The 12,275-nt window shown below is 39.5% G+C and overlaps 1 protein-coding gene across 1 annotated transcript in view; it reads right to left on the bottom strand.

The window, feature by feature from the left end:
* Positions 1–12,275, bottom strand: part of Anln (anillin actin binding protein) — a 90,698-nt gene that overhangs the window by 19,975 nt on the left and 58,448 nt on the right. Inside the window, 2 exon segments of the mRNA XM_029558980.1 lie at positions 1,648–1,755; positions 7,707–7,793. Of these exon segments, the coding sequence (XP_029414840.1) occupies positions 1,648–1,755; positions 7,707–7,793 (195 nt within the window).

Below are 12,275 nucleotides of genomic sequence, written 5' to 3'. Positions count from 1 at the left end.
CCGGGAACTGGAGTTACCGATAGTTGTTAGCTGCCATGTGGGTGCTGGGAGTCGAACCTGGGTCCTCTGCAAGAACAGTCAGTGCTCTTAACTGCTGAGCCATCTCCCCAGCCCCAAAATAGTAATTTTAATGACTACAATGTCATGTAATTTAAACAACATTATAGACAAACCTACTGATTTGGAAACATATGGATATGTTATCAAATGCAAATTAATTATAAAAAGTGCTTGTTTGTGTTTGAAAAAGATTCATAAGAGTTTGGGGATCTTGGGCTGGAGAGATGGCCCAGCGGTTAAGAGTGCTGGTTGCTCTTGCGGAGGACCCAGGTTTGATTCCCAGCACCCACATGGTAGCTATGAACTGTCCTTAACTCCAGTTCCAGGAGAATCCTAAGCCCTCTTCTGACTTCCACGGCATTGCACGACACGGGTGCACTCACATACATGCAGGCAATACATTCATAAACACAAAATAAAAATAATAAATAAATTTTTTTTTTAAAAAAAAGAACACTTGCCTTAACAAGTGTACAAAATACAAAGCTCTGGGTTCATTCTCTAGCACTGGTTGGGAAGATGGTAGTAAGAAGGCAAAGGAAAAGTTTCATAACTGGTTATATAGCAACTATTATATTTTTCTTTAACTGTGGGTGGGTACCCAACCAAAATATGGATATCTATTATCTGTTATAGATGATTTTCCTTCCTAATCCTGTTTATTCCTAATTTTTTTCCGCTTGGAAATTACATATTTTTCATTAAAAAATAGAATTTTTTATACAAAATCCTATGAAGTTTTACAAACAAATCTAAAATCATTGTATTCCTGTGGTTCATTTTCCATCACTGGTTTACCTGAGATGTACGTAAATTAGCTAATAAAATATCAAATTTAATAACTAAAAATGTCAACAAAAATATTATGAAACATTTCAAGAGAAAAGAGAGGAAAATATATACCTTAAAGAATGGTTTTTGTTTTGTTTTGTCTTTTTGAAGCAGGGTCTCCCTGTAGCCCCAGCTGTCCCGGAACTCGCTATGTAGACCAGGCTGGACTTGAACTCACAGAGATCCACCTGCCTCTGCCTCCCAAGTGCTAGGACTACAGGCGTGCACCACCACGCCTGGCTTGAGGTCAAATCATAAGGAATGTATAGGTTATGGAATTTAAACACACACACACACACACAGCCTGTAACAAGAACACCTTTGTTATGGTTTTAGGGTTTGTTTTTTTTTTTTAATGGGGTCTCCCATAGTCCAGCTGTCCTGGAACTCACTATGTAGATCAGACTGGCCTCAATCTCACAAAAATCCACTTGCCTCTGCCTCCTGAATGCTGGTATTAAAGGCATGTGCCACCAGACCTGGCCTTGTTTTACCTTTTTAAGATAGGATCTTGCTATGTAGCCCTGGCTAACCTGGAACTCACTATGTAGACCAGGCTGGCCTTGAACTCACCGAGATCCACCTGCCTCTGCCTTCCAAGTTGCTAGGATTAAAGGTATGCATCACCATGCCTGATTACATCTCAATGGTTCAGTAAATGCATACAGAGACTATAAGGGGTGGGAACAAGGGATCATTTGCATGAAGAAAAAGCCCATTAAGAGTTTCACTAATTGTGAAAGCTGTGTAAATTACCTTTCGCCTCTCATCATCTGGGTAAGTCCAATAAGAGATACAGTTTCCAGAGAGAACACACCATCTTCGATGCCAGGCACCAAAACCACTAACATCTTCAAATATGGTCTGGAAAAGGCAATTGAAATGCTGACTTTAGAAACTTACAGAAAAATCTTCCAACAATGAAGTGCTAACTCTGTATGTTAAACTTCCATATGCTGTGATAGTTTATGTGAAAAATCTATTTGTATGATTTTATTGTATCTTTTACCTCAGTTATGAAAGTCAGATTATTCATATCAGAAATGTATTTAGAAACCTCTAGATCATCACCCCAAATAAAATCTGTATCTAATTTCAGTCTTCTCAAAAACATGGTATCCCTAAAGGTTCCCCACAAAACAGAGACAAGCCTCAAGTGGGGTAGAAAATGATCAGAAGATCACGTCTCATAAGATAAAAACACTAATGACAGAATATTGAGTTAGACCTATCTTCATATAGAAGGCTGCTATTCAATGTTTATTCATGAAAACATTTTCTAGATGATTAGGAGGAGTTGATTTCGATCGTGGATTTCAATGGATTGATTACTGTGATCCAAGTCAGAGCTGCTGGTCTTAGCAAGCACACTGGGAAGAAGCATCTCCCTACAGCCAAGTCTTTGATGAACAAGACCTTAGGAATGTAATGACATTCTACAGTGGATGTGGCAGTAGTTACAGACAAGAGCAGAACATTTGGATTTTTTCCTGTGGAAGTGCTTCCATTGAAACAGAGTAGAAGCAGGGGGCAATTTCCCACTGTTTTTTAGTTGTAGTCAAAACAGAGTCCTAATTTGCAAATAGTTCTAATTTTTAATTTTAAAAGGTTCATTTAAGAACTTTTACACTGAAGAAAAAAGCGAGGAAAATAAGAAAATAAGATAGCTCAGGCGTTGGTGGCCTTTTTCTCTAAAGCGCCAGAAACTACAGTATCTCAGACTTTATGGCCTCTGTGCTTTCTGGCCTAAATATTCAGCTTCCTGCTGAAGCACAAAAGCAGCCAGCCACTACGTAAGTAGACGACCTGTGACTACAGAAGTCTGTAAGAATAGCCAGGGAGCCTTCCCCTGGTGCAGAGAAGCCAAGCCTCCACTCGACCGCAGAAGGCTCTTCTACCTTCACATCGCAGCTCTGTCTTTTCTGATTTTTTAGGGAGCTAATTAGAAATTAGTACTATTTGATTCTTGTGAGACGTGTCACTGTAGGCACATTTTAAAAAATACTACCTCAACTCACCCTTACAGCAACTCTGTGACAATAAAATACACATTCTTCTCGATTCACTAGTTATGTAAATTTCCAAAGGTGGGTTAGGAGTGCAATATCTGGCCATGGAGGAAAGCCATTTTGTATAAGAGGAAACACATCCATGATCAATTGAAACCTAAAATTTATGAGCTTAATTAATTACATTTTTCTAACCATGTTTCCTCTGACCCTTTTTCTCTTCCCTTAGCTTCTCTTCTTTCCTCAGTACATGTTTTTTGAGCAACACTGCTCGCAACCAAGGAAAAGGGAATTCTGTTATTCAGTCTAAAGAAAGCAAATTGGTATAGATGCCTCACCAGCTCCCGCCTGTACCTACGCTTGCCTTTTACATCATAACAGCCCCAAGGCAATACACAGGCAAAACTTTGATGGATAAGAATAATACCAAGTGTTATTATTATGACCTATTATAATCAGAGAAGAAGGAACAGCTTACTCACCTTTATAGTTAAGGAAATCAAGAGTTGGGAAATTTAGTGATAATATCATCACAAGGACAAACTGGAAGGCAAGCTGCCCTCCCACCATGCTGTTTATCAGCCAAGTCCAAACTGGACTGGCACCATCTGAGAACCAGGTATCAGTCTCTCTGGAGGAGGGCTTAATCTAATCACTGGCCCTGGCACAGCAGGATAGGAATCTGAACCAAGCAACTTTCATTCCAATTACACAACTTTGGTTTTATGGGAGGGTTTTTTGAAGAGGGTTGCTTTGAATAGAGGGCTAGGATAATTAAAGGTATTATTTAAGCATGGACAAAAGTCATGTCAGGTAGTTCTGACCTGCTCTTATGACATTTTTATGGGTGGGGAACTTGAAGAGAGAGATCTATCCCACTACTTAAGAGTACTGCTCAAATTAAATAGGTCTGAGATTAAATGCAAATGAACCAGCTGCTACAACACTCTCAGCTGTTAAAGGTGTCAAAGGTCAGCAGATAATCCATCTTTCAAGAAATTTATTAAACAAAACCTTTCCAAGAATATCTAGTGCCACCTGCTGGACTTACATGTGAATAAAACTAAGAAGGAAGGGAAAATATGTTCATAGATCTCTAAGTCTGACTCACCTAGGCTACTGGGCTTTCTTATAACCTAGCTCCCCTCTCTGTACTTCTGACAGCAACTGCAAAACGATCAGCAACACCCTTGTATCATTCAAATTGTGAGGTAGCAGAGAAAACCAATTAGATTGTCATACTCCCCTATGCATTCCATATGCAAACCCTTCTCTGAGAATGTTAAAATACAACTCTGCAAAGATCAATCCTGTGAACTATGGCTTGGGTTAATTTCTTCACCCTCTCTCTGTGGCCTTGCTCCATGAATTATCCTAGTTCATGTCCCCATGGCCTCTACCTTCAACCTCACAAAAAAAAGGCACAAGTTTCTCCCGTGTTAATAAAGTGTGGATAAAATCCTTGAAATGTGGACAAGATCCTCTCAGGCTACACTCCTCTACAAGTACTATAGTCTTCCCTCTTTACCCCTTTGTTGAGGAACTTGGTTTCCAAGAGCTGATCTCAAGGCAGGAACCACATAAATCCCTATCTAACTTTGATCACTCGCTCTTTCCATTTCTGTTCATAGGACATTAAATTCTCCACTTCATTTCATACTGTTGCTTCTGAGGATTTCGCTCCTTTGGCCTGTTCTTCACAGGTTAATATTCCTCCAATAAGCTAAGCTTACTTGTTCTAGGATTCTATTACTATTGCTGTGCTGTAGACAGCCAAACCTTTATCACAACCGAAAGAACTATTTTGAGTTCTGTCCTAGTTTGTTTCTTCATTGCTGTGACAAAACACTCTGACCAGTACCAACTTGGGGAGGAAAGGGTTTATTTGTCTTACATCTCCCAGGTCGCAGTTCATCAGGGAGCCCAAGGTAGGAACTCAGGGCAGGAACCTGGAGGCAGGAGCTGGAGCACAGGCCATGGAGGAACGCTGCTTACAGGCTTGCTCCCTTGGAGCCCGCTCAGCCTGCTTTCTTATGCAACACAGGCCCACCTGCCCAGGGGTGGCACCACCCACAGTGGGCTGGGCCCTCCCACATCACTCATCAAGAAGATGCCCTTCAGACATGGCCACAGGCCAGTCCAATAGAGGCAATTCCCCAACTGAGGCTCCCTCAACCCAGGTGTGTCAAGTTGACACTAAAGCTATCCATCACAAGTTCCAAACTCGGATCTTTGAAATATATCTCTCAGTATCCACAATTCCAGTTGTTTAAACCCTAACTCATACCACTGGGAATTGATTGACAGTAAAGGCTGACTTCTGCCCTCTATGTGTGCACACGTGCACATGAACACATACATAATACACACATTAAATATATAAATAAATAAATAAATAAGAAAGGAGGGAGGGAGAAAGAGAAAGAGAAAGAGAAAGAGAAAGAGAAAGAGAAAGAGAAGAAACAGCTAATTCCTAACTCATTAAAATGTTCCACTTTAGGTGGGAATTAACTAGGAAGAGGCATGAATTAACTTTGGGGTGATTTAACAGTCTTTATCTTAATGGAAATCTGGGTCACGGTCACAGAGGTATATACATTTAGTAAAACAAAGGAAACAGGTACTTAAATTTTAGGGGAAAATGTCTAATACCTACAATATACTTTGAAATTCTTCCACAAAAATAAAAATGATTGAGTAATGATTAGAGGGTGGCTATATTGCCAATATGCGGTAAAGCAATCATAGTGAAAAAAACATTACAGGGTAACAATAAAATCTAGATGTTAGTCAAAGAGTGTTCATTGGAAAATGATGTCAACATTGCTGGCTGGTTGCTGTTTTTCACTATAAAATGTTGAAGGAAACCCACCACTCCTACCCAAGTACCAGAAGGAGGAGGAAGCTCGCTTTTTCCCCCAAAGTACTTTTTCTTCAGCAGCATCCCTGACACCCAGCTTGTACACAGGAGGATCAATCTGAGCACTGTCCTGACTTCTCCTGCCCCACTGACTACAGACAGATCACTAGGATCTGCCCTTCATCTGTCCATGCTGGCCTTCCCTCATCCCAACTGCTGGTCTCCCTCACCTCTCATGTGGAATGACTCAGTCTGCAACCAGTCTTTCAGGCTTGCAATTCTTTAGTTCACCTTCCACAGTCAAAAAAAAAAAAAAAAAAAATCAGTCAAAAATGACTATCCTAAATCCCAAATGTGATGTTCTCCTCTGCTGCAAGCCCTATAATAGTCACTCACTGGCTGCAGAATGAAGTCCAGTGTCTTTGAGACACTTAATCTATTTCTCTAACCATAGTTGCCTCATTTCCTGCCCCTGTCCCCAGGCTCTAGCTATCTTGAAATACCCACTATAGTGCTTTGAATGAAAATGTCCCCCATAGTCTCCAAGTATTTGGACATTTTTGTCCCCAGTTGGTGGCACTGTTTTGGGAAGTCTTAGAAGGTGTGGCCATGCTGGAGGAAGCACATCACTGGGGGTGGGCTTAAAGAATTCTTAAGCCTTGTGGGATCTTGAGTTGCTCTCTTGCTTCCTATGCCTGATTGAAGATGTGAGAGCTTAGCTTCTGCTCTTCATCCAGCCACCTGTGATGCCAGGCTTCCCCACCATGATGGACTCTTGCCCCTTGGAACCATAAGCTTAAATAAACTCTTCCTTCTATAAGTTGCTTTGGTCAGTGTGTCTATCACAGCAACAGAAAAGTGACTAATAAACCTACCACTGTATGCCATCCTTCTCTCTGTGTAGGGGTGAGACAGGGAAAGATTTTCAGGTTAGTGTAGATGTTCTAGTTACCTGTAGTACTTCTCTCCTTTCCCCTGATAACTTAATTAGCAGTTTAGAAGTTAGTATTTCTAGCAGCTTTCTTTAACCCTTCCCATTCACTCTCAAGACAGGTATTCTATCGTTCACACCTATGGCCCTACTATTTCTTCTATCATGTACTATTAGTACTTGCTAGTTCACTTTCTCCCTACTAATTTACAAGCTCCTCCTAAGCTGGCAAGATGGCTGTGCTGGATAGCTTTAGTGTCAACTTGACACACCTGGGTTGAGGGAGCCACAATTGGGGAATTGCCTCTACTGGACTGGCCTGTGGCCATGTCTGAGGGGCATCTTCTTGATGAATGGTGGGGGGGGGGGCAGCCCACTGTGAGTGGTGCCACCCCTGGGTAGGTGGGCCTGTGCTGTATAAGAAAGCAGGCTGAGCAGGAGCCAGGGGAGCAAGCCAGTAACCAGCATTCCTCCATGGCCTGTGCTCCAGCTCCTGCCTCCAGGTTCCTGCCCTGAGTTCCTACCTTGGGCTCCTGGATGAAACTGTGACCCGGGATAAGTAAGCTAAATAAACCCTTTCCTCCCCAAGTTGGTAGTGGTCAGAGTATTTTGTCACTGCAATGAAGAACAAACTAGGACAATGGCTTATGGGTAAGGGTGCTTACTGCCAAGCCTCACAACCTAAGTTCAATTCCTAGAGGCCACACGGTAGAAGGAAAGAATTAACTCCTGCAAGTTGTCCTCTGACTTCCATACACACATTGTGTGCAGCATGCATGTGACACACATACACACACAATAAAGAAATGAAAAAATAAATAAATGTAATTCTTAAAAATTTAAAGCTTCTAAGTGGAAGGATTATTTTTTGTGTCTTATTATTCTAACATCAGCATAATGAATGTCTTAGAGGTGTGTGTAACAAATCGTTACAAAATCAATTTATCACTTAATCACATAGACTTTCATTTCTATAGAAAACAGAAGACAATAAAGAATAGGTGATGTTACTTACTAGAAAACCTTTCTCCTCAACATCTGAATTCACTTGACAGCTTATTTTTAAACAAATATGACCTTCCAAAGGAGATAAAAAAGGTACCTGTGAAGAAAGAGGGTAAATTATTTGCAAAATAATTTCAAAGTGTGATCTTTCTTGATATCATGTATAAATCATGAACAGAGAATACTGTGCCTTGCAAATGCTTCATTTTCTAAAGCTGAAATATAAGAGTCATTGGTTCCTTAGCAACAAATATTTTTAAAAATAAATCGTTCAAGGCAGAATTTGAAAAAAACAAAAGTCCCAAATTCTAAATTAATGTGAGAAAGAAAAAAGATCTGAGCATAAAATACGTGTGCTAATTCATTCTCCATCAACAGGAGAGTATACTCAATGAGAGTCTGAATAAACCAACTGCCTTAAAGTCATACAATACAGTATTACTTAGCAGTAAAGAACAATAAACCCAGAAATGGAAAGCCAATCATAAATCTAAACAAAATTGCAAGAAGCCCCAAATACTCAAAACCATCATAAAGAATACAAGGAAGAATCATATTTCTCAGTTTAACAAATTAATCCAAAGCATGAATAATCAAAACAGCAAGATACAGGCAAAAGAACATACAGGCAAATGGAACAGAACTGAGAGCTAGGAAATAAAAGGTAGAGGATATTAGACAGTGGCAGAGTACTTGCCCAGCATGCATGAGGCCCTAAATTCAATCCCCAGTACTGCAAAAAAAGAAAAAGGAAGAAAAAGAAAGCCCAAAAATGAACTCAAATATATATAACTAGTTGGTAACTGTGTTTGGGAGGGGGGGTGCCAATTGGTTTTTGAAAAAAAGTGCCAAGAACATTCTAAGGAATAGAGTGGTCTTGAACAAATGGTATTGAGAAAACTAGAAATTCACATGCAAAAAAGTGAGGCTAAACGCATACCATATAAAAGTTAACCCCAAATGGGTAATGACTTAATTATGAGAGCTAAAATTACAAAATCATCTTAGAAGAAAACATAGAAGTAAAATTTCATGATCATGGATTTAGCAATGAACTGGCATGATACAAAAAGCAACATAAGAATAAATTAAGACTTTATCAAAATTAAAGCTTTTCAGTATAGAGGTTCCTCAAAAACTTTAAAAAAAAAATAAGACTACAGCTACTCATATGGTCAATGTGTAGCCATAATGGGAAATTTATACTACAATCCACCCCACTAAAGCTCAGTGACTATCAAGGAAGAAGTGGGGAAAAGAATGTAGAGCCAGAGGAAAGCAGGGAGCCATGTGGAACATGCTGACTTTGAGGATCATGACATGACCATAATCATGGTCACTGCATTTTTTTTTTTTTCTTTTTGGTCTTTTGAGATATGGTCTCCCTGTAGCCCCAACTGGCCTAGAACTTGCCATGTAGACCAGGCTGACCTCCATCTCACAGAGCTCTGCCTGCCTCTTCTTCCCAAGTTCTGGGATTAAAGGCCTGCATCACCATGCTGGGTCATGAATGCATTCTTGAACTCACAAGAACTATGATTACCTGCACAAGAGCTCTACAAAGTTGGGCCTGTCAACTGCCTGTCATGGAAGGGGGAAGAGCTTGCACAGACCTATCCCTCCCTGAAAATTTGTATGCAGATAACAGTTGCTGAGGAAGGCATATTTTCTTCAGTGGTGTAGTCATGTAAGTTGCTCATGCTCTTGGGGTAAATGTGATTGAAACATATTATGTACATATATATGAAAAGGTCATAATAAAATCCATGTGTATATTAATATATACTAATAAAAACACTTGAAAAACAAGAAAATTTAAGAAGAGAACTATTGCTAAGAGTAGTGGTATATATATAATTCAAGTAGTGGGTGGTAGAGACAGGAGTTCAAGGTCATCTTCATAGCAAGTTCAAGACCAGCCCCACTACACAGGCCTTGTCTCTAAAAACAAAGAAACAGGGTCACCAAATGGTTCAGCAGGAAAAAGTGCTTGCCACCAAGGCTGACAGCCTGAGTTTGATGCTCAGGGCCCACAGGGTAGAAGGAGAAAATGGAACTGTCTGAAAAAAACAAGAAAAAGAAAAAAAGAAGAGATGATAAATAAAAGAAAGAGAAAAAAGGGGGAGAGGCCTGTCATTTGTCTACAACATTTGTATGACATTAAATATAAATTAACTAAACAGTCCAATGAAAAGACAAAAAAACTTGCCAGATTAGATAATAAAATACGAACACAAAATAGGATGTACATAAGACATAAACTTGAAACATACAGACACAGAAAAAATAGGAATAAAGCACCGAAAAAGATGCAAACACCAGTGTTACAAAGCTGTTTTGACAATAGTATCACACAGCAGAGAATTTTAAATAAGGAGGATTGGAGCCCGGTATGGTAGCACGTGCCTATGATCCCAGCACTCAGGAGGCTGAGGCAGGAAGCCTGAAGTAAATCTGAGGCCAGCTTAGATGACACAGTAAGACCCTGTCTCAAAACACAAAAATAAATCTAAAATGATAAAAAAAATCAGTGATAAATGGAATAATTCAACAAGAGTAAAATACATGACTCAAACACTGACAAAATAGGTAATCATGTGCCCTACTTATGTCCTTGAGTTTCAATCTAAGTACAAAAACAGATGAAACAAAAATTATCTAAATTGAAATTACATTACTTTTACTACTTAAAAATTATTATTTTCTTCCAAATAAAGGCATGTTTGCTATCTAACATGAGCTATTCATATAAGGAACATTCAAAAATAAATCTAATCAACATGTAAGTATGCAAATGTCCCTATCCTAATCTGTTTAATACATGAGTCTTTCAAGACATCCACATTTCAATAATCATTAAGAGATATAAACTGTAGCCTAAAACTAAAATGACTGATTCAACAGATTATATACTGGCATATTTTAAAGTGAGAGGGAGGCTTTAATTACACAGGCCAACTGGCACAAACTGGACAGCTCTAGAGTTATGACTAATCACTACTCATAACCTCAAAATCCCGTGTTTTCATTACTGTTTTCCCTAAAGACATCTTAACTGGCATCTCCATTTCCTAAAAGGAAACCTCTCTCTCTCTCTCATATATATATATATAAATCTAAGAGGTTCCTTCAAATCAGTTGAGCTTTGGGATGCCCTTTTTCTATTGCCTATAAAAAGTATAAACCACCAGGAGTGGTGGCGCACGCCTTTAATCCCAGCACTTGGGATGCAGAGGCAGGCAGATCTCTGTGAGTTCAGGGTCAGCCTGGTCTACATAGTGAGTTCCAGGACAGCTGGGGCTACAGGGAGACCGTGTCTCAAAAAGACCAAAAAAAAAGTATAAACCTATCAGTACTTTGGATTCCCTACTGAAATAAAGAGTTTAAGAGTCATCAACTGACTGAGACTTACCACGTAAATTCCAGGATTCCAAGCTTTAAATCACGAATCACCTCAAATAAGATGGCAATCTACTGTTTGAGGTGCCTTGAATTTGTAGAGCAGACAGGATTAACTCCTAATAGAGGCTCCACTTTGAAGGGGATCTGAGATAATTCTATTGTTCTATGGCTGCTGTATTGTTGACAAGGCACCAGCACAGTACCTCCCTTCCTTGATTTTATTTTGTACTTAATCATGTAGCTGCCAATTTAAGCTATACTTTCAAAGGAATTGCTAAGAGAATGGAAACATAATTATCAATGCTATTTTTAAGTGTGACACTTTGAATTGAAATAGTTAACTTAAATTTTCTAAAATAAACCAGTATTTAAAATGTCATTGAAGGGGTTAGGAAAATACCTCAGTTAGCAAAATGCTTACAGTACACACATGAGGATCTGAATAAGAATGGACCCCCAGCACCCACACGAAAAGCCATCAGCCAGTCTAACTGAATCAGTGAGCTACAGACTAAATGAGAGATCCCATCTCAAAAAATAAGATGGAGAACTGATTGAAGAAGATACTTTGTCAACCTCTGTCCTCCACATACAGACAAGCAAACATACATGAACACACATAAATAATAAGAAAAATGAAATAAAAATAAATAAAACATGAGGGCTGGAGGGATGACTTGGTCACTAAAAGCACTAGCTGCACTTTCAGAGGACCTAGGTTTGGTTCCCAGCATCCACAAGGCCACTCACAACATTTTCTAAATCCAGTTCCAGGGGATCCAATGACCTCTACCAGCCTCTGTGGGCATTAGGCATATACATGAGATACTGATTCAAAAAACAAAAGCAACAATAACAGCAACAAAAAGACCCTCAGTTTAGGGGGCTGGAGAGATAGCTCAGCGGTTAAGAACACTGGCTGTTCTTGTAGAAGACCCATGTTCAAACCCCAGCACCCACATGGCAGCTAACAACTGTCTGTAACTCCAGTTCCAAGGGATATGACAGCCTCTTCTGACCTCTGCAGGCATTGCACGATACGGGTGCACTTACCTACATGCAGGCAATACACACATACACATAAAATAAAAATAAAATTTTTTTTAAAAAGACCCTCAGTTTAGAGGCTACTGAAATCGTCTATAAATGTAGAAATTGGCTATGTGACAAGACTTAG

This window comes from Nannospalax galili, unplaced genomic scaffold, assembly GCF_000622305.1.
Source record: "Nannospalax galili isolate Female #2095 unplaced genomic scaffold, S.galili_v1.0 scaffold1149, whole genome shotgun sequence".
NCBI lineage: Eukaryota > Metazoa > Chordata > Mammalia > Rodentia > Spalacidae > Nannospalax > Nannospalax galili.
Note: the sequence above shows the minus strand (reverse complement) of the source record. Positions and strands in the feature narration are given on the sequence as shown.